The 26,203-nt window shown below is 43.1% G+C and overlaps 1 protein-coding gene across 2 annotated transcripts; it reads right to left on the bottom strand.

Moving 5' to 3' along the window:
- Positions 1-3,009: 3,009 nt before the first annotated feature.
- Positions 3,010-24,053, bottom strand: RFESD (Rieske Fe-S domain containing). Of its 2 annotated transcripts, none has more exons than XM_040342382.1 (4): positions 23,953-24,053; positions 13,405-13,592; positions 13,225-13,259; positions 3,010-3,427 (listed from the first exon to the last, which is right to left on the bottom strand). In XM_040342382.1, the coding sequence occupies exons 2-4, from the start codon at positions 13,580-13,582 to the stop codon at positions 3,152-3,154; spliced, it is 489 nt and encodes a 162-aa protein (XP_040198316.1). In that variant the 5' UTR covers positions 13,583-13,592; positions 23,953-24,053; the 3' UTR covers positions 3,010-3,151. The 2 variants fall into 2 exon arrangements, with proteins under 2 accessions (XP_040198316.1, XP_040198326.1); XM_040342392.1 differs by having other exon boundaries at positions 13,405-13,634; positions 23,953-24,026.
- Positions 24,054-26,203: the final 2,150 nt, after the last annotated feature.

Genomic DNA, 26,203 nt, shown 5'->3' with positions numbered 1-26,203 from the left:
GGCTTGGTCTAGAACAGGGATCCTCAAACTAAGGCCCTCCAGCTGTTGTAGAACTACACATCCCATGAGGCATTGTAACACACTGACATTCACAGACATGACTAGGCATGATGGGAATTCTAGTTCCTGAACCACTGGAGGGCCGTTGTTTGAAGACCCATGGTCTAGAACAGGGATCCTCAAACTGCGGCCCTCCAGCTGTTGCGGAACTACAAATCCCATGAGGCATTGCAAAACTCTGACATTCACAGACATGACTAGGCATGATGGGAATTGTAGTTCCTGAACACCTGGAGGGCCGTAGCTTGAAGACCCATGGTCTACTCTAGAACAATACAGGTAAGTCTGTCTCTATCACAAGCAATGGATAGAGTGTTCAGTTTGCTTATATCAGGTGACTGACCAGATCAATCACCTAACAGGTGAACACAGACAGGGAGGAAAAGCAACAGCCAATACCCGGGTGCTGGAATGAGGAACAGGGGCCCTAAGTGATCATGACACTAAAAAATGAATTAGGAAGGAAAGAATTGGTAAGCTGTAATATAACAAATGTTCACTTTTGGGTTAAATATCTCTTTGTGTTAATTCACCTTTTCATAAAAAAATGCAAAGGTGAACTAACACCATACTCCTTCACCACAACTCCCGGTTAACACTCTACTTGCCTCCGAGGATGCTTAGCTTTCAAGGCCCATGCAGCCAGTCCAGCAGTCTGGAATTGAAATCCCTGCTCTTCTGCCTCTTCTCTGTGCAGTGATTCCAGGATGGATCACAGGGATTCTGATTGGTCAGCACCTGCACAGTGAATCGCTCTGATCCATCCCAGAAGCAGTCACTACACCTAAGAGCTGATACACTAGTACTCTTTGGCTTTAGATACACCTTAAGGCCAGTCTGTTACTAAGATAAAAAAAGAAAGTCCATGCAAAAAAATATATTTAATATTTACCTCTGCCCACACTGCTGAGAACCCACTGTTTGCAGAATCTTCTGGGGGTGTCAGATTCCTAGCCCCCCACCACATGTTGTTGTTCTTCCCAACCCCTACCATACTACTGGACACAGAAGTGATGTAGGGGTACCAGGAGAAGTCACAACATGCCGGGGAAGGGGACAAGAAATGTCACACTCCCAGAAACGTTGCCGTTGTTGGATTCTTCAAGCAGCATTTTTTTCCAAATTACAGAGGCATCAGCGGCACAAGCAGCAGGATTGGTAAATATTAAAAATCTTCTGCATATTTTTCTTGTGTCAGTAACTCAGTATTGAAGATAAAAATCAACATGACAGTCAGAAGACAGCTTTACTTTAAAGGAGTTGTAAAGGAATTTTTTTATTTTTTTTGCTGAAATGACTGTTTACAGGGTGTAGAGACATAATATTTAACTGATTCCTTTTAAAAATGATTAAAAATAGATAAAAAGCAATCATATAAATGTGCCTGCAGTTTCTAGTTTCGTTTTTGCATGTTGTTTTCTGCTTCTGTGATGTACAGAGCCACAGAGCCAATACAGGGCAGTGATGGTTTGGAAAACGAAACTGATTGGTGCTGAGGGGTTTTAGACACACAGGGCCAGATTCACAAAGAGATAAGACAGCGGATCTCCTGATCCGCCGTCGTATCTCTGAGATCCGACGGTCGGATCTATGCGACTGATTCATAAGAATCAGTTCCGCATAGATCTCCCTAAGATCCGACTGGTGTAATTGACTTACACCGTCGGATCTTAGGCTGCAATCTCCCGCCGGCCGCTAGGTGTCGCCTCGTTTTTTTACGCGTCGGATATGCAAATGAGGAGAACCGCCGATTCAGTAACGAACGCCCGCCCGTCGCTTTTTTTCATGTCGTTTGCGTTCGGCTTTTTCCGGCGGATAGTTACCCCTGCTATAACAGGGGTAACTGCGGCGTTTCCTATGTAGTATGGCTGTCGTTCCCGCGCCGAGTTTTAAATTTTAACGTTGTTTGCGTACGCCGATTCAGAATTCTTCCCGGCGCAAGTTACGCTCTAAAGATCCGCTAATCTATGTGAATCTGGCCCACAGTAATCACACCTCCTTGATTAGTGACCACAGAGAGAAAGCTCCCAGTACTGTGGTTATCAGGAAACAGACAACCAGGAAGTGTGGAGATCAGAGAAGAATTACAGCAACTTGAGAGCAAAAACGAACAATGAGGACATGAAAACAGCACTGCATTAAGGTAAAGGAAGCTATTAAGATAAAAAAAAAACATTTCCTTTACAAACCCTTTAAGTGCCAGTTCATACCACTGCTCTCTGCGAGATCGCATGTGATTTGCACCGAACTGCAGTGTAAATCACATGCGATGTCCGCCATGCAGATAGTATGACTGATATCGCATCGCATTTAGAACAAAATCACACAGGACCCTTATTTTGGTCCACAATAGAATCAGAAGGCATGGGTGTTCACACCCATGCGATCCGATTCATGTCCGACCTCACAGTTCGCAGTGCGATATGCGAGCTGAAATGGGAGTGTCATTAACAATGTATTGACACTCACCGCAGTTCGCATTTAGCAGCGTGCGAACTGCCGTGCGATTTGGGTGCGGTGCGGGAACCCGCAGTGGATTCGCAGGGTTCCCGGATTGCACAAGTGTGAACCGAGCCTAAGGCTGCATTCACATCTGAGCGACAGCCGCGATCGCGTGTAGCGGCGTATTTTGCCGCGAGTACAAAACTTTCACTTTTTTTTTTTTTTTTTCTCAGTCTTCCCATTGCTGTCAATGGGAAAACGCCTATGTCGCCTGAAAAAAAGGGTCCGGGACTTTTTTTCAGGCGACAGGCGTTCGGCGTCTATGAGATGTGAACCATCTCCATAGACAGCAATGGGAATTCTCCCCTCGAGCGACAGAAGCGTCCGGCGTCGGGCGTTTTGTCGCTCAGGTGTGAATGGGGTCTTAAGGCCAGGAGAGTGAGACTAGAAACTGGGAAAGTCATAGGTGAGCAGCACACATCAGGATGAATTAACAAACCTGGAATAAAATTGTATTATGCTTTTTTATATATTTAGAACAATGCATGGGAACCTCTGAATATCAGCACATATACTGGGTCAGAACCTTTTAATATAAAGGATCACAAACAGAATAAATACAAGAAAAATGGCAATTGTAAATACAAGCTTATGTTACTGGATCTGGGCAAGTCTGGTCAATAAACTTCTCTTTTGCATAGCAATCAGAGTCACACCACATAGTACTAGTATCTGATAGAGTAACATAGACGCCACCATTTCTGACAGTCACTTTGTGAGTCCGCTGCTTCACTCCTTTAGAAAACCATTTTTTGGTTCTTTTGGGCTCACGGGGGTCAAATCCTTGATAAAGGCCTTCACCGCTTTCCAAAACTATTTTAAACTTGTGCCAAGGACAAATAACACAAGCCCGTCCATCGATATCCTGAAAACAAACAGAGACAGGGTGTCAACCATTAAAAAATATTTTAATTTATTAACCACTTGACCCCCGGATGATTTACCCCCCTTCATGACAAAGCCATTTCTTGCGATAACAGAACTGCGTTACTTTAACTGACATGCAGCAATGCAGCCAAATAAAACTGATGTCCTTTTTCCCCACAAATAGAGCTTTCTTTTGGTGGTATTTGATCACTTCTTTGATTTTAGATTTTTGCGCTATAAACTAAAAAAGACAGACAATTTTGAAAACACAAAAACATTTTTTTTTAATTTCTGCTATAAAACATATCCTATAAAAAAAACTACTGCGACTTCAAAGTTGCGTGATTTTGCCACAATTTCAGGGAATGCCTGTGTAACTGGCATCAAAATCAGACCAAAGTAGTGCAGGGACTACTTTGAAATCGGAACGACTTCAAGTCGTACTAATATGAATGGTTGTCATTGGAAATCATAGGGAACGACTTGTCATGCTACTTTGCAGTCCCAAATCGTGTGACAAGTTGCACAAGTGTGAAAGGGACCTAAGCTTATATCGATTGGATTGCTCAAAGGGTTTAGCGTCTACAAACTATGGGATATTTTTATTTATTTTAATGGTGGTGATCAGTGACTTATAGCGATATTGCAGACACCTAACCAGGGCTTTTTTTCAGGGGGAACTTGGGGGAACTCAGTTCCACCACCTCTGGCTCAGACCCTTTGGTGCCCGCTCACCACAATCACTTGTAAACACAGAAGTCTGTTTTTTGTGTTTACAGGTGACAGCTCTGCACTGTGTGTAACCCCCCTGAACTCTGCACTCTTTAAGACCCTCCTACTGTTTGTGAAATCTGAATGGGGTCGTGGTTGGGTTCCTGCACCTATTTTCTGAGAAAAAAAGCTCTGCACCTAACTGACACTTATGACACCTTTTGGGGACCAGTGACACTAATACAGTGATCAGTGCTAAAAAATATGCACTGCCACTATATTAATGACACTGGCGGGGAAGGGGTAAATATCAGGGGTGATCAAAGAGTTAACTGTGTGTCTAGGAAAAAGGGAGGGGGGGGTTGGGACCAAAGAAAGTCCCAAGCGATAGTCTGAGAGCGAATCAACCACATATAGTTATCAGTGGATAATATAGTCTATATTATCCACTGATGACTATATGTGGTTAATTCGCTCTCAGATCATCGTTTGGGACTTTCTTTGGTCCCAACCCCCCCCCCCTTTTTCCAGTATTGTAATTGTCTATTGAGTGGATCCCATCCATTAGACGAATCGATCCATCAGTGGTCATATTATCTTTACGCCCAGTTTGGATTCAGGTAATTTTATTTATTTTAACTGTGTGTCTAGCCTGTGTTTTTCTACAGTGGGGGAGGTGCTTTTACTGAGGGAAGGCATGGATCCTTGTCCCTGCTTTGCAGGAACACAGGATGCATGTCTTCCTTACTGACAGAACAGCGATCTGCTTTGTTTACATAGGCAGACTGCCGTTCTGCCACTTTGAACCAGGATCACAGCAGGACAAATCAGACAGCGGCATGCATGCGTCCCTCCTACTCGGAGGAGCCAGATCTCATAAACTGTATAGTGATCTGGTGCAGAGGTGCTGCCCTGTAGCAGTAAAACTGTTATAGGGCAGCTCTTAAGCAGTTAAAGCCCAAATAGGAGTCACAGAAATAGATTATTAGGTAGATTCACAGAGAGCGCCGCAACTTTAAGGCGGCGTAGCGTATCGTATTTACGCTATGCCGCCTTAAGTCAGAGAGGCAAGTACTGTATTCTCAAAGTACTTGCCTCCTAACTTACGGCGGCGTATCGTAAATGCGGCGGGCGCAAGCGCGCCTAATTCAAAATAGGCTGAGGGGGCGTGTTTTATGTTAATATGCTTTGACCTGACATGATTGACAATTTTTTGGAACGGCGCATGCGCCGTCCGCCTACATTTCCCAGTGTGCATTGCGGCTAAGTACGCCGCACGGTCCTATTGATTTAGACGTGGACGTAAATGACGTAAATCCCTATTCACGGACGACTTACGCAAACAATGTATAATTTTCGAATTTCGAAGCGGGAACGGCGGCCATACTTTAACATTGGCTACGCCACCTAGGGGGATGCCTATCTTTAGGCGGCCTATCTCTTACGGAAACGGCGTATCTGTACTGCGTCGGCCGGGCGTACGTTCATGAATAGGCGTATCTAGTGATTTACATATTTTACGCCGACCGCAATGGAAGCGCCACCTAGTGGCCAACCTAAATATTGCACCCTAAGATAAGACGGCGCAAGCCGTCGTATCTTAGATAGGTTTAAGTGTATCTCTGTTTGAGAATACACTTAAACTTAGGTCGGCGTAGATTCCGAGTTAGGTCGGCGTATCTACTGATACGCCGGCCTAACTCTTACTGAATCTGGCTATATGAGTTAAACAGACAACCCCCATTTCAGAGTGTTACTTCCAAATTCCTTTTACAGTATTCTGCAAGAAGTCTAAATATGAATGTGATGTCCAATTAGAACACTGAGGCCTCGTACACACGACCGAGAAACTCGACGGGCGAAACACATCGTTTTGCTCGTCGAGTTCCTTGTGAAGCCGTCGAGGAACTCAACAAGCCAATTTTCTCCATTCCCGTCAAGGAAATAGAGAACATGCTCTCTTTTTGGCTCGTCGAGTTTCTCGACAGTTTCCTCGACGGAAATGTACACACGACCGATTTCCTCGGCAAAAAAATATCTCCCAGCAAGTTTCCTGACCATGTGTACTGAGTAATCAGCACTCAGTAACAGACCTAGTCAGATATGCCTCTCTCTTCTTCTGCCATACAAGTCTATGAAAGGACACTTGTGCTAGGGGGAGGGTGGCTGCTACTCAGCTCTGCCAGCACAGAGCACCGGAGTGTAAAGCGTAGTACACTCAGTCTGAATGTCAGGCGACATCGGCGGGTTTAATAAAAAACTGCAGACATTCGGCCCATGTGTATGGCAGCCAGTCCGACAGAAGCTGTCTGGCTTCTGTCATGCAAACATGCTGGAAAACCAGCAGCCGACCGGCTCCCGATTAGCATTCTTAGCCAATAACAGACTTCTGTGTCGATAGTGGTCACCAGGACAAAAAGTAAACGAAAATGTCCCTAATAGGGCCACAGACAGCAATAAATTCAACCCGGGATTTAACTCTTCTTCATTCAATCCACAGTAAAAACAAAAATTGGCTAAAGGTCGTACTTTAAGCTTTGTAAGTTTAGTATACATTACTAGTAAGCATCATTGGAGATGTTATCTGAAACTGATGACCTTGCATTTCTTTAGATTTCAGTGTATATGCATTCCTCCAGAGTGGGGTTTCTCAACCAGGGCTCCATGGAACCCCGAAGTTCCTCCAGAGAGGTTTCTAGGGGCAATTGAGCAATGACCAATCTCTGCTTCTCAGATAAGTTCCCACTGAAATAATTGATCTTTTTACCTATCTGTAAGGGGGTAATTTTATCCAGCGACCACGAGTATAAGGAGCATTCTTCTCACTGACCATCCCACTAATGTATCATGAGTTGTAGATATAGTAATTTTTAGTAGGGGTTCCCTGGGACATTTTTTCATGGGTTCCTCTGTGTTGAAAAGGTTAAAGAGGAGTTCCACCTAAAAATTGAACTTCCTCTTAACCCACTCCTCGCCCCCTTACATGCCACTTTCGGCATGTAATTTTTTTTGGGGGGGGAGTGGGGGCTTCAGGAGAAGGGGACTTCCTGTCCCACTTCCTCCTTCCACCAAGGGGCTGTAAAGGCGATTAGCTTAATCGCCTTTTCACAGCCCCTCCCTGTAGGCGAGCGCCTGTCCAATCGGACGGCGCCGCGTCGCTCGCGCATGCGCAGTTCCGCTCGCGCATTCGTAGTGGGTGCCCGGCCGTGAAGCCGAAAAGCTGTCACTGCCGGGTGCCCACACTAGAAATGAAGACGCCGGCGAGGGTGGGCGAGGAGCGGAGCCCCGGCCGGCGCGTCGCTGGAGCCGTGGAGCAGGTAAGTGTCAGTTTATTAAAAGCCAGCAGCTACACTTTTTGTAGCTGCTGACTTTTAATAAACTTAAAAAATGGGTGGAAAACCCCTTTAAGAAAGGCTGCTCCAGAGAGAGAGGCCTGGAGAGAGGGGATTGGAAAGGAGCTAGCAGAGGGCCGGCATGACAGGAGTGATAAGGGCAACAGCAAGGGGTTCAAGAAAATAGTCCAGAGGTGGGGGAGTAGTGGATTGGAGGAAAGATAGGGATAGGAGGAGTTTAGTTTATTTAAGGGGTTAGGGGGTGACCCGAGCAACACTGCAGGGGATCGTTAGCAGGAGCAGTTTTCCACCCGCCCTCCCTGTTTTGGTGTGTTCATTTTTATTTATTTCAGGTGCGGTGCAGCAGGACATGTCATGGCAGCAGAGAACTGGCGGTGGTGGTGTTTAATGGTGACAAGTAACCTATGAGATGGGAATGTTGGGGACTCATCGGTGGTATGGGTTACCTGGTGTATTCAATTAACACGGGTTAGCTGGAAGATGGTAATGGTGGAACTGCGGTGTAAAAGTGGAGCAGAGTTATGTTGGGAAAGCACCGTCAATGACCACCGTGGGGAGCAACTGATATTTGGAGGTTTTTGTTATGGTTAAAATGTTATAAATATCTAATATTTGTGAATAAAAAGGCTGCTATGGCCAGTTATACTCCAATCCAAGCGTGGTCTCGTTAATTGTAGGTAATGTTAAGTGGGGTTAGGGTTGGAGTATGACAATGGTGGCAGTCATAGGAAGGTGTGGACATCTTATTTACCCTGGTCATGTATTATATATATGTTCTGTTACGTTCTCTAAACACAGCTACTTCTAAAAGTGTGCCCTGTCTTTACGTAGAAAATAATAATTTTTCCTCTTTTTCAATGTTGTAGCTGGCTCTTACAGGAAATCACTATAGTGGTGAATATACAGTAAAACCTTGGTTTGAGAGTAACTTGGTTTGAGAGCGTTTTGCAAGACAAGCAAAACTTTTTAATACATTTTGACTTGAAATACAAGCGATGTCTTGATATAAGAGTAGTGTCATGTCACAACTGAGTATAAAAGAGAAGAGAGTCGCCTCTAAGGGTATCAATATGGTTACAATTAATGAAGGTACAACATTTAGCAACATATTGCTACACTTAGATGCGCCTCTCTTCTCTTTTATACTCTGTAGCTCCTGCTGGATTTTGCTTCTAATCCCCTTGTGGAGGCTTCCATTTTATGGTTACACAACCAATCACATTGCTATAATCTTTTTATATGGACTATAAACTGAAGGATTTATGAATAAATGGTTGTGGAACAAATCATTTGAGTTTCCATTATTTCTTATGGGGAAATTTACTTTGATATACAAGTGCTTGGAACGAATTATGCTTGCAATCCAAGGTTTTACTGTATTGTAAAGTTAAATACAAAGTAACCTAAGACAAATCTTACTCTGATGCTATTTAAATCTGACATGCACAAGTCATTAGCAGTAAATATCATGCTGTTCTAGTATTGCCCCCATGTATGAGGCAGGGTAAGGTCATTCTACGTATGCTGTTATTGATAGTACACAACATATCAACATCTATGGAGCCTGCACAGGGAGATAACATGGTGTGTTCTTCCTGCTAAGTTCTCTATCACAACACCACCCTTAACACATTGCATTTCCTAAGTGATATCTCACAAATGTTTGAGGTTATGCAATCACTCCTTAAAAGTTTCCAATCTCTTGCCCAGAGATCAATCAATATACTAGGATCATTGTAGACGTACCATGAAAGTGATACTTAAACTTTATAAACTTTTTCTTGTCTCTAACCTACAACCTATGAATGGCTATGGGGACCTGTTTTCTTGGTCATTTGGGTTTTGGTCAAGATGAATAATTAAAGCCAAACTCATTTCTTTATTTTTATTTTAATCTTACAGCTAGGCTACATCTAATTCTTTGTATATAATATCCAAAGGGCCAGGGATGCAGAAACTAAGTTTGTTTAAACAGTTCTGAATGCCCAGGGAGGGGGAATAATTGGGGACAGTCACAGCGCTCACGTGATTGGAAGTCGGTCCCGCTGGCTAGCGATCTTTAGTACAGACAAATAGCTGTTTTTTGTGCTGGGAGCGCACAGTAAGCGTGCTCTCAGCACATACACAGCTGCCTCCCAGCTGCTTAGGCATATGTGCAATGTGTGTCATAAGGTCATATGCAAATAGCGTTTAACATAGTACTTTAAAGTGGTTGTAAACCCTGTTACACCACTTTTACCTACAGGTCAGCCTATAATAAGGCTGACCTGTAGGTACCGTGAATATCTCCTAAACCTGCACAGTTTAGGCGATATTCAGTATATGCACTGCTGCTGATGTCATCGGCACATGCACACTGAAGTAACAGGCCGCTGGTGCAGTTTATTCAGGAGTCGTGCTGTGACCGGCAGCTCCCGCGCGCATTTGCGCAGGAGTGACGTCATCTCGGCTTCGGCTAATCACAGCGCCGGAGCCGCAAACCCGTAAGTAACTCTGGTGGAAGATGTCCGTGCTGTACTCGGAGGGCCGACGCCAATCCAGGGCATCGTTCTAAGGTAAGTATTATATAATGAGCCGGACCGCCGGCTGAAGAAGAGAATACCTGGGTTATGGCAGCTAGCTACTGCCATAACAGAGATATCCCTCTTCAAACAGCCGACATATATCGGCGTGCATCGGCCTGGAAGTGGTTAAAGCTTCTTAGGTTAACGCCTTGTCCTTGACTGTACACATATATGCGGCCTCACTGATGTGGGTCTTTTTCCCTGGGGCCGCATATATGCGTATGTGTGTTTGTGCTGGAAGCACTCTGTGCTTACGGAGAGCTCCGGGTCTCCTACTAACAATCTGGAACCAGAAAGCTTGGTTCCCGATAAACTGATTGTGTGATAGCCTCTGATTAGCTATCAAAGTGATCATCCACTGTGCGAATCCTACCCTTGTGTGTATGTTTTCTCCTCTGGGGGGGAGAAAGATACATTGGAGTTGATTTACTAAAGGCACATAGACTGTGCACTTTGCAAAGTGTAGGTGCCCTCTCTAAGTGCAGTTGCTCCAGAGCTTAGTAAATTAGGTAAAACTTAACTTTTCAAAAAATACCCAATCACTTGCAGGGAAAATAAAAAAACAGAGGGGTAGATTCAGGTAGGGGAGCGCACTGCTACGGCGGCGCAGCGTACCGTTTTTACGCTACGCCTCCGTAAATTACTGGAGCTACGCTTCATTCACGAAGCATTTGCTCCGTAATTTGCGGCAGCGTTTCGTAAAAGGGGCCGGCGTAAGCATGCGTAATTTAAATGTTCCCGTAGGGGGCGTGGATCATTTAAATTAGGCGCATTCCAGCGCCGAACGTACTGCGCATGCTCCGTCGGGAAAATTTCCCGACGTGCATTGCGGTAAATGACGTCACAAGGACGTCATTTGCTTTGACGTGAACGTAAATGGCGTCCAGCGCTATTCACGATTCACTTACGCAAACTACGTAAATTTCAAAAATCGCGACGCAGGAACGACGTGTATACTTACCATTGGCTGTGCCTCCTAATAGCAGGAGCAGCCTTACGACGAAAGCGACGAACGCAAACAACGTAAAACATGACCGCCGGGCGCGCGTACGTTTGTGAATCGGCGTGAGTATGCAATTTGCATACTCTACGCTGACAACTACGGGAACGCCACCTAGCGGCCAGCGTCAGAATGCAGCCTAAGATACGACGGCATAAGAGCCTTATGCAGTGGTATCTTAGGCTACAGTCGGCGTATCGAGCTTTCTGAATACAGAAAGTCGATACGCCCGCGCTACTTAGCAATTACGCTGCGTATCTATGGATACGCAGGCGTAATTGCTTCCTGAATCTACCCCAGAATTTTTCTTTGCACGTAATTGGATAATGGAAGTTCGAAGAGCTTCTGCTCATTTACTAAGCTCTGGAGCAACTGTACTTGCAAAGTCCAACTGCACTTTTCACAGTTCACAGTCGATTTGCCTTTAGTAAATCAACCCCATTGTAGCTTGTCCTCCTTGCTAAAGGGGAAAAATGTAAAGAAATAAAAAAATAATAAAGAAAAATAACTAGATCATGGTTTGATCTAGGTCAGTGTCAGACTTATAGTTAGGGTTAAAGGTTCCTGTCAGTGCATTTTAGATAGGATTAAAAAAAAGCTGGAGCACTCATTGTCTGGTGCAGCTGTGCCATTTAAAGTTGGTGGCAAACTTAGAAGTGAATTAAAGAAACTGATAAGGTAAATTTCACAGAGCTAAAATGTCAAGTTAAAGCTGAACTGAAGTTTCGCTGTAAAATACAGTGGGCAGGTAGGCTGTTATTGATGAAGAGACATGCAATGTCTCTTCTGCAATAAAATGCTCCTGGCCTGCCTGCTCGCTGCTTTCTCTTCCACTCAGTGGCGTCTGGTGCTCAAATTTTTTGGGGGGGGCGCAAACGAAAAAAAAAAAAAAATGCAGCCTCACTGTGCCCATCAAATGCAGCCACTGTGCCCATCAAATGCAGCCACTGGGCCCATCAAATGCAGCCACTGTGCCATCAATTGTCACCACTGTGCCATGCCATCAAACGCAGCCACTGTGCCATGCCATCAAACGCAGCCACTGTGCCATCAATTGTCACCAATGTGCCATGCCATCAAACGCAGTCACTGTGCCATGCCATCAAACACAGCCACTGTGCCATCAATTGTCACCACTGTGCCATGCCATCAAACGCAGCCACTGTGCCATGACATCAAACGCAGCCACTGTGCCATCAATTGTCACCACTGTGCCATGCCATCAAACGCAGTCACTGTGCCATGCCATCAAACACAGCCACTGTGCCATCAATTGTCAGCACTGTGCCATGCCATCAAACGCAGCCACTGTGCCCATCAATTGTCGCCACTGTGCCAATTGTCGCCACTGTGCCCTTTAATTGTCGCGACTGTGCCCTTTAATTGTCACCGATGTGCCCTGTAAAATGCCCCTCCCCTGCCCGGCACTTACCTTTCCGGGGGTCAGCCATCCTCCTTCCACGCCCCTCGATGTCTTCTCCCGCCCTCGATGACGCTTCAGCCAATCAGGTTACCGGTAACCAGAACCGGTGAACCTGATTGGCTGAGACACCTGTCAGTCTTATCCAAGGAATGCACCCCCGTACGTCCTTTAGATAAGCATTCGGAAGCCGACTACAGCCTGGCTCTGATAGGCACTTCCACACAGCCAATCAGCTGCAGTTATTCTGGGGGCCGGCGCTCACCATCCGGCCATCTGAATATCGGCGGCAGCGGCAAAAATACATAGATTAATGCAATGCATGGATCATTGTATTTCAGTGGCGGTGCAAGAGCCAGAGGGGGCGGCGCTCCAGCGCCCTCTATGGACGCACCGCCACTGCTTCCACTGTAAACTGAGATGTGCATGTGCAGCTCAGCTTACAGTGTCATGCTGGTCTCTGAGTGTCGGGATGACTGGCTCTTGAGCATGCACAGGAGTGACATTATCCGGTGTCAGTCAATGAAGTGGCCCGAAGACCAGCATTTAGAAGAAGATGCTGATGTCAACAAGGGGGGGAAATTGGATAGGTGAGTATTAATACCTTTAGTTCTGCTTTAAGCATAATTATATTAAAAAAATAAGAGTTATTTTTAACTGAATCAAGTGATAATATAAAAAAATGGCAGTCATATGGCTGGAAACAAAGATGGCTATCTTTTTTTATAGATTAAGGAAAGAGCATACCTCAATCTCTCCAAGGTGTAATGGCCCTCCTGAATCTGCAAAACACAAAACATATTACGTATACCTTATCTTCAATGAAAGTGAGTTTATGTATATATGTATATACAATATATATATATATATATATATATATATATATATATATATATATTACAGTCTTTACATGTAAAAATTGCTTACGGTAACAGCGGAGATCTAAGGCGTGGTGTTTCCCCAAGTGCTGAAATACCACAATTTCTCTATCATTCACAGTGGTTCTAAGTTTCTTAGAAGTCTTGAAGTCTTCTACTTTTGCCACCAATACAGCACCCTCATCGATCTCCTCTGGCTCTATATTTGCTGATTGCTGCTGTCCCATTTCCTGTAGGCTGTACCAAGAAAAATGTCAGCGACATAGACATTTCGAGAGGCTAAAAAAAGATGGTGGACATCAACACTAGAGGACCCCTTGATATTGTCCTATTTGAAGAAATGCGTTGGGGTGGAACTGCTGGTGCAGACGTCACACAGCTGCTTTCTATGTAAGAGTTCTGCTATTTTTATATATGTTTTTAAAGATTTAACAGATTCACATTAAACTACTACACTATTAGAGATAATTTCTGGCTCCTGGTGAGCTTTATTTATCCAAGTCTTACTCCATTGAGAGGTGCCTTCTGATGCAGCCATTAGGCGAAGCTCTCAAACACACTGTGGATGTCTGACTTAAAGTCACCGGCGCAGATGCTGTTGTAAGGGCAGCCTTCGGGTTTCCGGTGAGAGTTGACCCCACAGGGAGGTGATGGTTGGCCTCTAAACACACTTTGAGGGGGAATATTTACACGTGTGAAGGTGTCATATTTTCCCTTCATGATCTCTGCACAAGATTTCATCTTTTGCTTAGGACTTTTTCCATCTTTTTTTCTTTACACAATTGTGTTTTATTGCTGGTGAATTTGCACATTTGCTTTTTTTGTTTTATCATACTTATGAATTATAGTGGTGCTACACATTTTTATTTATTTATCTATGTGGGTTATGTATGCTGCCTGTATGTGTAGGCTGCCGTTCACCTTATAGATTGCACCATAGCACAGATTTTTTTTATATTATTTATGCTAAAATCAGACAACCAATAAATCTACTTTTTATATTATGAATAACATTGAACTTACATTCAACTAATAAACAGGCAAGATGTCCATCAAGATACTTTTTCACGTATGTTGCAATGTAGCACATTGCTGGCTGGACATCAAATTACGCAGTTCAGTTTTATCAGCTGCCACCAGACAGCCTGAAGTCTTCCTTTAATTTACACGTGTCCTGGCTGTCAGCCACAAAGAATCAGAGACTGCACTTATATCATATTAATAGAACCACAAATGGTTCTTCTATTTACAGGTGAGATATGGGGAGCAAGCCCCAATTTGTGGAGTAGAATAGAGAAGAGAGACTTCTTTCCTGGATCCTACAAAGAGCAAGAAAAAATACCCCTACTTTAAGTCAATCTGGCCTTAATGTGATTGTAAAACTTTAGCATGAATGTTTTTAGGAGGGATACCCATGTGGAACTCTGTATCAATGTAATATCTACCAATTTCATCCAGTCCATGAAGCACGTGGACAAATAGGTTTGGGTGTGATTATTTATTTTATGGTAATCGGTGCACTGCCATGAACTGGTGAATATTTTGTGTATTTGTTTTTTTAATTATTGAAAGTGTTGGCAATAGGAGACCTCCCTAACTTCCTGGCCCACCAGCAGGTTTTTATTTTATTTTATACTCTATATTTTATTCTATTTAGGCAATTTTATACAAACAAACCTAAAGAATTCAATTGCATGCGCATCACAAATATAACATATCACAAATCTATTCTTATTATAGATAGATATACAAAAACTTTAAGGTCTCGGTTCATGTTTTATAAAAATAACGATATAGATTTTAACCATTACCATCCTAGTGGCTTACACAAAAAATAAATTAATAAACAAACAAAAAGGGAGAAAAAATTTATGAATTTAAGAATTTATGTTTTGAAAAGTCTGAATGATGAAGGAGATATCTAGCATGTTCCAATCCCAGATCGTAATCGGTAAGCTGTCTTATAATATCTCGCAATTTTGACCAGAATTCCCTCAATTTCCGACAGGACCAAAAAATATGGAGCATATTGCCCTCTGCCTCTCCACAATGCCAGCACATGCTTGTCCTTTCCGGATACATTTTATGTAGCAAAGATGGAACTCTATACCATTGTGTGAGAATTTTGTAACACAGCTCTTGATACTAGCCTTTGAGGAGTATTGGGCAAAGTATAGAATATAACCCCGTTGCTCTTCAGAAAGTATAATAACCAAGTCCATTTCCCATTTCTGGAGGAATCCCAGAATTGAACCCTCAGGCGGATGTATTTACAATTTGTATACCTCGGATACCCCATGGGCAGAAGGTGCTTCTACCAAACATTAATTTTTCAAAGACGTATATGAGTGATCTGGCCACTCCCCACGAAGAAGTGAACTAAGAAAATGGGTAAGTTGCAGTATCCGCCACGGGCCTAGTGGTGGGTTTAACTTCATCTGTATTTCCACTCTAGTCTTCAGCCTATAGTCTTCAAGGTAATCGCCAAGGCGAAATTATTTACCTTGTCTCAGGGTTTGTCTAAAACAGCTATCTGTATAGCCTGGGGGAAATGTCCGATTTCTCAATATTAAATATAGCCGAGTGATGTCTCCTTCTGCCTTAGAGAAGAAATTACTTTGTTGCACTACTTTTAAAGTTGCCCCTATAAGGGGGTGATTCCGTATAGTTCCAAGTGATCTTGGCCTCAGCCATGGCACACATTTAAGTGGGATCTGAGTACACAATGGTTCAATCGCTACCCAGGCTTTATGCCCCCCATCTCTACACCAGGCTAGTACTCTAGCAAGGTGCACTACCTGATAGTATCAAATCGGGTCCGGAAAATCTATACCTCCCTTGGTTTTAGGCCTAGCCAAGAGATGGTAAGATAAGCATGAATGCTTTTTTGCCCAAATAAATCTGATAAAGACACTACGTATTGATTTCAGAAAAGACCCCGGAATGACTATTGGTAGAGTCTGAAAAAGATACAATAATCTTTGCAGGATATTCATTTATAGAATTCATTTATAGAATAGCATTCCTGCCCATCCATGTATAAGGACCTTTAGACCTTTATTCCATCTCTCCCAGCCAGAGGAAGAACACGCAATATTGGTGGAAAATTAGCTACTATTATTTTGTCTACTGAGGGAGTTAGTTTCACCCCTAAGTATGTCAGGTGTGAGGATGCCCATGGGAATGAGAACGAGGCTTGAAAAACTTTAACATGAGTACGTGCCAATGTAATTTTAAGCAGTTCTGATTTTTGAATATTAATTTTAAAATTTGAAAGTAAAGTATACCGATTAACCGCTGGCCGACTGCCTCACGCACATTTACATTGGGTCACGGAACAGCAAAACAGGGGGATGCCTTAAAACTACCCCCTATTTTGTAGACGCTATAACTTTTGCGCAAATCAATATACGCTTATTGCGATTTTTTTACCAAAAATATGTAGAAGAATACGTATCGGCCTAAACTGAGAAAAAAATTGCTTTTTTTTTTAAAAAAAAATTGGATATTTATTATAGCAAAAAGTACAAAATATTGAATTTTTTTCAAAATTGTCGCTCTATTTTTGTTTATAGCGCAAAAAATTAAAAGCGCAGAGGTGATCAAATACCACCAAAAGAAAGCTCTGTTTGTGTGAAAAAAAAGTATGTCAATTTTGTTTGGGAGCCACGTTGGAAATTACCGCGCAGTTGTGAATTAAAACGACACAGTGCCGAATCGCAAAAAGTGGCCCTTCATTTGGCAGCCAAATGGTCCGAGGCTGAAGTGGTTAAACTCGCTTAATAAGTTTGGCAGCGTAGATTCTGGGGATGTAATAAAAAACGAAATATCCTGTGGGTTAACTGCACTTTGCCATAGACTCCGCCTGTGGCAAAAGCCAGCACTGTACACAAAGCATCGCCTAATGGGGATCTGCTCCGCAGCCGATTGCTATCTCTACCACCAGCTTTGTTCACAGAATGCTGTGATGCTGTGGGATGGCGCCATCCCAGAGCAGGAGGTCACGGGCCAAATGAGAATGCTCCGTGGTCCACATGTGATCCCCAGGCCACTGGTTGAGCACCCCTGGGTTAATGTCTCCTTCAGGAATGTCCAATCCACCCTATCAAATACTTTTTCTTCATCCGAGGATAGCAGGCAGAGAGGTATTTTATGAAGATGGGCCAAGTGGATAATATTTAAAGCTCTAGTAGTATTATCCTTTGTCTCCTTAGTTGGCATAAACCCGGCCTGATCAGGATAGATGATATCCTGAAGGTGAGGTTGCAGTCTGGTTGCTAATATGCGTGTGAATATTTTTAAATCCACATTTAATAAGGAAATAGGTCGGTAGTTCATACACTGGGCGTGGTCCTTACCTTCATTGAGAATCACTGTAATATATGCCCTTACAGTATCTGGCGGTATAAGTTTATCTTCCAAAAGAGAATTAAATGCCTTTGTAAATCTGGGAGCTAAAATTGAGGCAAATGCCTTGTAATACGCTATCGTATACCCGTCTGGACCCGGGGCTTTATGAGGCTCGCCCTCATATATTCATCCAATGAGATTGGCGCTTTAATTAGTTCGGAAGCATCATCAGATATTGACCGTAAGCCCGAAAAGGAAAGATATTCCTAAATTAATTGTCGCTTTTGTATCAGCTGGGCGGTAGATAAATTTGTTGATAAATTATAGAGCGATAAATAATATTCTCGAAAAACCTCTGCAACCTCCTTAGATATATAATGACGTTTCCCTCTTTCAGAATCAATATATATCTCCGAGAGATTTCCCTAAGTAAATGGGCCAGTAATTTACCCGATTTATTCCTATGTTCATAGTATATGTGCCTAGCCTTCAATATCTGTATTTTAGTGTCATGTCCGAGGAAAGATGCCAATTTTTCTCGCTCCAAACTAAGGTCTACTGCTACAGAATAAGAGAGTGATTTTTTATGCTTTTATGCATAGATTTTCCACCAGGTTTAATTGGGTTTAAAGTACTGCTTGCCTATTTTTTTGCGCAACTCAGTTGCCTTTTGAATCAGCAGACCTCGCATGACACATTTATGTGTTTCCCGTATTGTAAGTGGAAAAAATGTCCTCTGTATCATTCTCAGTAAAAATTCTGGTCTGTAGCAAAGAGAGGTCATTTCGGAGTGGACCTTCTTGTATCAGAGGTTCATTGAGCTTCCACGTCCATGATCTATTCCCGGACTTGTTCAGTTGAAGATCTATAAGAGCTGGAGCATGGTCCGACACAGTCTGTATACCATTTGAGGAGCTCACTACCACTGGCAATAATGACTGGGATATCAGTTCGAGAGTCATATGCCACGTACACACGACCGTTTTTCGGGCTGTAAATTTTTTTTTGTATGTCATTAAAAACGATCATGTGTGGGCTCCAGAGCATTTTTAACGATGTAAAAAATAAAAAATTTCAAACATGCTCTAATTTTTCACAACGTTTTTAACGTCGTAAAAAATAGTCGTGTGTGGGCTTTAACGACGTGAAAAAAACGAGCATGCTCAGAAGCAAGTTATGAGACGGGAGCGCTCGTTCTGGTAAAACTAGCGTTCGTAATGGAGTAAGCACATTCATCACGCTGTAACAGACTGAAAAGCGCGAATCGTCTTTTACTAACACGAAATCAGCAAAAGCAGCCCAAAGGGTGGCGCCATCCGAATGGAACTTCCCCTTTATAGTGCCGTCGTACCTGTTGTACGTCACTGTGCTTTGCTAGAGCATTTTTTTTTCACGATCATGTGTAGGCAAGGCCGTTTTAACGATCGGGTTGAAAAAAACGTCGTTTTTTCTAGACCATTAAAAATTTCATTTTTTTACAACCCGAAAAACGGTCATGTGTACACGGCATCACTGTCATGTGGTATGGAATAGAAAGTTTAGTCATGTTCACTTGGGTGTCGGACTCACCAAATGTCTACCATCCGTACAGTTTAAAGGGCTTTTTTAATACATCTAAAATATGAATAAGACAAATGTAAGGAGGACTTGGAAGCGTCTAGCAGTGGATCAAGAGCTATGTTAAAATCTCCACCCAATATCACCCCCCCCCCCCCTATAAAGCCCTGTAGTGTATTAAGAATTTCATCTAAGCAAATCAACTGTGAATTGTTAGGTAGATATATGGAAGCTGGTTTTAACCTTTTCGCTTCCACAACTATTATCAAGGGTTTGTATACGTTTTTCTGCAGGCTGCCAGCTTTCTTGTGAAGGTAATTACTCCTACATGTATGGAAAAGTGTCTACCCCCCACCCAGGGCTGTCTTAATGAGAGGGCACACCTGGGCACTGCCCAGGGGCCCCAGCTGCATGGGGGGCCCCTGCACTTTCCCCAAAGCAGCTGGTCCTTGAGCCCACGCTGCCCCATGGTGGCACTGAGAGTGATGGATACACAGGGGAGGCAAGCTTGTAGAGGTGCAGAGGGGCCATAGTGATGGGGAGGCATCAATCTAGCAGATATATTATATGCACAGGACAGCGTTGTTACTTTATATACCGTATGTAGTATTTTCCCACTGTTTCTTTGCTGTACAGAATGATTGTTTGTGTAGTTAATGCGGAGCACCACGCAAAAAGGAGAAGCTCCGCTTGTCTGCCTCCTACCTACTTGATATCGGTTTACCTACACTATCTCCATTGTAGGGGCCCCAGAGCATTACTTTGCCCAGGGGCCCATGATGCTATTAAGATGGCCCTGCCCCCACCCCCTGCATGACCACCCGTTTGCTTTTCTGGGCAAGAGGGACAGCTTGTCACCATCCTTGTAATAGTAATAAAGTAAAGTAAAAAGCAAAGTATAATCAAATAAATTAAAATAAATAAATAAATGTCTATAAGCGTCCTGCCTCCATATACACTATACGCCGTCGTATCCCTGTTTCTATCTATGGAACTGATCCACAGAATCAGTTTCTCATAGATAGGCAGAAGATCCGACAGTGTAAGTCCCTTAGGATGCAGTACCGCAGCCGCCGCTGGGGGCATTTCTCGTCGAAATCCAGCGTCGGGTATGCAAATTAGCACTTACGGAGATCCACGAAGCTTTTACGCTTCGTTTTTTCTCCGTAAGTATTAGTTTGCCGTCGCAAAATTTGGGCTGCTTTTACAAAGTGTAAAGTTAGTACACCATGTAAAAGTAGACCCTTCTTTCCCGCGACGCTGTCAAATTTTTTTTAAATTTTTTTTTTTCCCGCCGCATCTCTTTTTTTTCCCGACGCAACTTTTTTTACCCGGCGCGATTCACAAAACTCGGCGTAACGTAATTTCGCGCAATGCACGTCGGGAAAATCGCGTCGGGCGCATGCACAGTACGTCCGGCGCGGGAGCGCGCCTAATTTAAATGGGACTCGCCCCATTAGATTAGGAACGCCTTGCGCCGGACGGATTTAAGTTACACCGCTCAAAATTTCTAGGTAAGTGCTTTGTGGATCGGGCACTTAGGTAGAGATTTTGCGGCGGTGTAACTTAAACGGGAAAAATTAAGTTACGCTGGGTTTTTGTGGATCAGGCCCTATATTATTAAAAGTATTGGGACGCCTGCCTTTAGACGTACATGAACTTTAATGGCATCCCGCGTACATACGATCGGAATTTCCGACAAGAAACCGTGGATTTTTTTCCGATGGAATGTTGGCTCAAACTTGTGTTGCATATACACACAGTCACACAAATGTTGTCGGAAATTTTGACCGTCAATAACGTGGTGACTTACAACACTACGACGAGCCCAAAAAAATTAAGTTCAACCATTCCGAGCATGCGTAGGATTTTTGCGCGCCGGAATTGCATACAGACGATTGGAATTTCAAACAAAAACTTTTGCCGTCGGAAAATTTGAAAAACAGCTCTCAAATTTTTGCTGTCGGAAATTACGACAGAAAATGTCCAATGGGGCCTACACACGGTCGGAATTTCCAACTAAAAGTTCAAATCAAACTTTTCTTGACGGAAATTCCGACCGCGTGTACTTGGCATAAGTCTGTAGGGTTCAATTGAGTTGGCCCACCCTTTGCGGCTATTCTTGCATCCACAAGGTTTAGGAGAGTGTCTATGGGAATGTTTGACTATTCTTCCAGAAGCGCATTTGTGAGGTCAGACACTGATGTTGGATGAGAAGGTCTGGCTTGCAGTCTCCGCTCTAAATCATTCTAAAGGTGTTCTATCAGGTTGAGGTCAGGACTCTGTGCAGTCAAGTTCCTCCACCCCAAACTCACTCATCCACGCTATATTGCCAAAAGTATTGGGCCATCCCCTCCAAATCATTTGGTGGAGGGGGGATTATGATGTGGGGTTGTTTTTCAGGGGTTGGGCTTGGCCTCTTAGTTCCAGTAAAGGGAACTCTTAAGACATCAGCATACCAAGGCATTTTGTACAATTTCATATTCCCAATTTTGTGGGAACAGTTTGGGGATGGCAGCTTTCTGTTCCAACATGACTGCGCACCAGTGCACAAAGCAAGGTCCATAAAGACATTGATGAGCGAGTTTGGGGTGGAGGAACTTGTCTGTCCTGGACAATATTCTGACCTCAATCCAATAGCACACCTTTGGGATGAATAAGAGTGGAGACTGTGAGGCAGCCTTCTCGTCCAACATCAGTGCCTGACCTCACAAATGCACTTCTGGAAGAATGGTCAAACTTTACCATAGACACACTCCTGAACCTTGTGGATGGCATTCCTAGAAGAGTTGAAGCTGTTATAGCTGCAAAAAGTCGGCTAACTCAATATTGAACTCTACGGACTAAGACTGGGATGGCATCAAAGTTCATGTGTGTGTAAAGGCAGGTGTCCCAATACTTTTGATAATATAGTGTACGTGCAAATATGAGCATAAACATGCAAATATTAGGTATAGCCACATATGTCAAAGTGAAAGTAATGCCGCGTACACACGGTCGTTATTCGTCCTGAAAAAAAATGACATTTTTAAAAATGTCATTTAAAATGATCTTGTGTGGGCTTCACATCGTTTTTCGGCTTCTGAAAATCGACAAAAAAAAATTCGAACATGCTGCATTTTTTAATGTAATTTTTTAAAATGTCGTTTTTCGGGGTGGAAAAAAATTATCGTGTGTGGGCTAAAACAACGTTTTAAACCTGCGCATGCCCAGAAGCAAGTTATGAGACGGGAGCGCTCGTTCTGGTAAAACTGCCGTTCATAATGGAGTAAGCACATTAATCACGCTGTAACAGACAGAAAAGCGCGAATCGTCTTTTACTAACAATGAATCAGCTAAAAGCAGCCCAAAGGCGAATAGAACTTCCCCTTCAGAGTGCAGTGGTACGTGTAGTAAGTCACCGCACTTTGTTCATCATTTTTCAAAAACGATGGTGTGTGAGCAACGTCGTTTTTAATGATGAAGTTGAAAAAATGTTGTTTTTTGGACATGCTGAAAATTTCATTTTTTTTACATGCCGAAAAACAACCGTGTATACGCGGCATAAGGCCTTGTGCACACGACCAAGAATCTCGTCAGGAAAAACCCGTTGTTTTCCCTGACGAGATTCTTGGCAAGAAACTCTTGCCACCCGAGTGTACAGACTTTCGTTTCAAAAGAACTCTTGAACTGAAAAGAACGCGGTGACGTCATTGCGTACGACGAGCATGTGCTCGTCACATTCGATGCCGTCGCCGCCATCTTGCATCTTGCTTCACCCTACCTATGCCGTGGAAGCTACCGCGCATGCGTCAAAGTCATTTCGAGCATGCGCGGGTTTCCAAGGCGACAGGTAAGTATACACACTCTCGGGTTTCTCGTCGGGAAACAGGCCGACAAGAATCTCGACGAGAAAAAAAGAGAGCAAAGATGCGCGCCGTCGTATCTATGTGCTTATTCAGGAACTGAGATACGCCTGAATTTGGCAAGATACGACCGACGTAAGTCTCCTTACGCCGTCGTATCTTGGGTGCATATTTACGCTGCCCGCAAGGGGCGCTTCCGTAGATTTACGCGTCGAATATGCAAATGACCTAGATACGCCGATTCACGAACGTACTTGCGCCCGTCGGATCTAGCTACGCCGTTTACGTAAGGCTTATGTCCGGCGTAAGTTTACCCCTCATAAAGCAGGGGTAAGTCATGTTAAGGTATGAACGTCGGAAACGTTGGAACAGCGTGGTATTTTACGTCGTTTGCGTAAGTCGTACATGAATGGGGCTGGGCGTAAGTTACGTTCACGTCGAAAGCATTGAGCCGACGTATCTTAGGGAGTATTTGCAACATGATTCTGAGCATGCGCACGCATGCGCCGTTCAATCGGCCATGCATTTACATGGGGTCACGCTTCATTACAACACGCCCACTGCCTTGCTACTTTGAATTACGCGGGCTTACGCCAGCCCATACTTGCCTCTCAATGTTACGTCGGCGTAGCGCATATGAGATGCGCTACGCCCGCTCAAAGATACGACAATGTATCTGAATCGCGGCCAAAATTCCTAGAATAAGTTATAGATTTACAATATAATCAAAAATCATTATTTTAAAAAGAACGACTGCATTCCTTTTCTTTTAAAATCTGCATCCATTGCCTTATTACAGTATAAACATTGAAAATGAACTTATATAAACAAAAGTCATAACTTACCAGTCCTGATGACTGCTCCTGACTCTTGGTTCAAAAAGAAAGCGTTAGAGGCAGCACAGCGTGTGCCTTGCTACTTTTCACTCCTCCCATCTGATAACATGGGCAGGGCTCTGAAATCTGCATTTTTTTTTTTGCTTTCTGGACAACTTTCACAAAATGCTGGCTCTTGGCAGAGATAAGTGACACAACCAAAATGTGCATTTAGCACTCATTCATATATTTTAGGAAAATGTTTGGCCTTGGTAACCCTTGAACTCTCATCACAAAATATCAGTATGATTGCTAATAATGGACACTCATAGCTAAAACCCAACTTTTATAGCTTTATGTTGTTGTGTCTGAATGCAGTTTACTAAATCAAACCCTAACCCTAAAGTCCCATTCACACCTGAAGCGACTCCGCTGCATCGCGCTTTCCACTCTTTTGTGTGTTTTTGTAGCACATTTTTGTTTCACCACCATTTATTTTGAATGAGTCTCCCTCCACTCCAAAAACATGCCAAAGAAGCTCATGATTTCATTTTTTTAAGTCAGGCACATTTTTTAACCAGTGTTTTGCTACAATTGCAGCGAAATCCCACCACGTTTGAAGTGCTATTAAGAATGAAGGGCACCTAAACGTATGTTGTGCGTTTTTATTGTGATTTGGAATCGCAGGTAGAATTGCGGTCATTCTGTCTGAGATTCCAAATCTCCAAGTGTAAATCTAAACTGACAATCACCTCTTCTTGTCATTACCCACTTTCTTTCAGCACTCTTCCAGGTACAGATATGAAAATGTATCTAAACATTAACAAAGAACCACATATGTTTTTGCACATGTTTGTGTAATGTCAAACATTTTAACTTTATTATTTTCTGTTTTTAGATAAATTGATAAACCATTACCTGTGTTCATTTAAATTGGATGATAGCTACTGTATTTCCCCAAAAATAAGACCTACCCTGAAAATAAGACCTACTGTAAAGTGGTTTTAAAATCCTAGAATCCACTCTATTACAGTATAAAGCCTCGTACACACGACCGAGAAACTCGACGGGCGAAACACATCGTTTTGCTCGTCGAGTTCCTTGTTAGGCTGTCGAGGATCTCGGCGAGCCAAATTTCTCCATTGCCGTCGAGGAAAAAGAAGACATGCTCTCTTTTTGGCTCGACGAGATCCTCGACAGTTTCCTCGTCGAAAAATGTACATACGACGGGTTTCCTCGGCAAAAGAAAAAAAAAACAGCAAGTTTCTTGCTGGTTTTTGCCGAGAAACTTGGTCGTGTGTACGAGGCTTTATATGTGTTTTTCTGTAATATTATTATGCCAAATCCCTTTGTTACAGTGCCGATCGGCGCTCAGCTGACCTCCCACTGCTCTCCTCTTCTTCTCCCAGCTGTCAGCAGGGGGATATCACCCCCCTGCAGTGCTTAGAACGGGAAAGAGAGTTCCGGCAGGTCACGGAAGCAGCTCTATAACAAAGGTATTTGGCACAATTATATTACAGAAAAACACACACATTTTACATTATATAATACTGTAATAGAGTGGATTCTAGGATTTTACATAAATTTTACTTGGTTCACACTGGGGATTCTTGTCAGGCAGGGGGGAGAGGAGGAGAGAAGACATCACATTACATGATAAGACCTACCCCTGAAAATAAGCCCTACTGTGTCTTTTGTTGCCAAAACTAATATAAGACCCGGGCTTATTTTCGGGAAAACACAGTAGCAGTGGCAACACATAGAGGTCAATTCACTAGGAGATAAATACCACATGATTTTTTGAGTTAACCATTTCAGTACTGGGCACTTTTACCCCCTTCCTGCCCAGTCAGATTTTCAGCTTTCACAGCTGTCACACTTTGAATTACAATTGCACAGTTATGCAACACTGTACCCATAGGAAATTGTTATTATATTTTCACACAAATAGAGATTTCTTTTGGTGGTATTTAATCACCACTGGGTGATTTATTTTTGCTAAATAAAAATGAAGAAATAATCTTTGTTTCTGTTATAAAATTTTTCAAATAAATAACCTTTCTTCATAAATTTAGGTCAAAATGTATTCTGCTACATTTCTTTGGTAAAAAAATAATCCAAATCAGTCTTTATTATTTAGTCTGTAGGAAAGTTTTAGGTCCACAAACTATGGTGTATATACAGTATATCTGAAAATGTATTAATCTTGATACTGACACTCAAGGCCTGAAACACCAGGACAGTGCAAATATCCCCCAAATGACCCTTTTTTGGAAAGTAG

Source organism: Rana temporaria, chromosome 1 (genome assembly GCF_905171775.1).
Source record: "Rana temporaria chromosome 1, aRanTem1.1, whole genome shotgun sequence".
NCBI lineage: Eukaryota > Metazoa > Chordata > Amphibia > Anura > Ranidae > Rana > Rana temporaria.
This window is presented reverse-complemented; position numbering and strand designations above follow the sequence as displayed.

Excerpts from the sequence above, each read along its gene's own strand:
- RFESD (XM_040342382.1), bottom strand. The coding sequence starts at position 13,582 with ATGGGACAGCAGCAATCAGCAAATATAGAGCCAGAGGAGATCGATGAG. Across the intron at positions 13,260-13,404 it reads CTTAGATCTCCGCTGTTACC|ATTCAGGAGGGCCATTACAC; the intron begins GTAAGCAATTTT and ends TGTGTTTTGCAG. Across the intron at positions 3,428-13,224 it reads TACACCTTGGAGAGATTGAG|GATATCGATGGACGGGCTTG; the intron begins GTATGCTCTTTC and ends GTTTGTTTTCAG.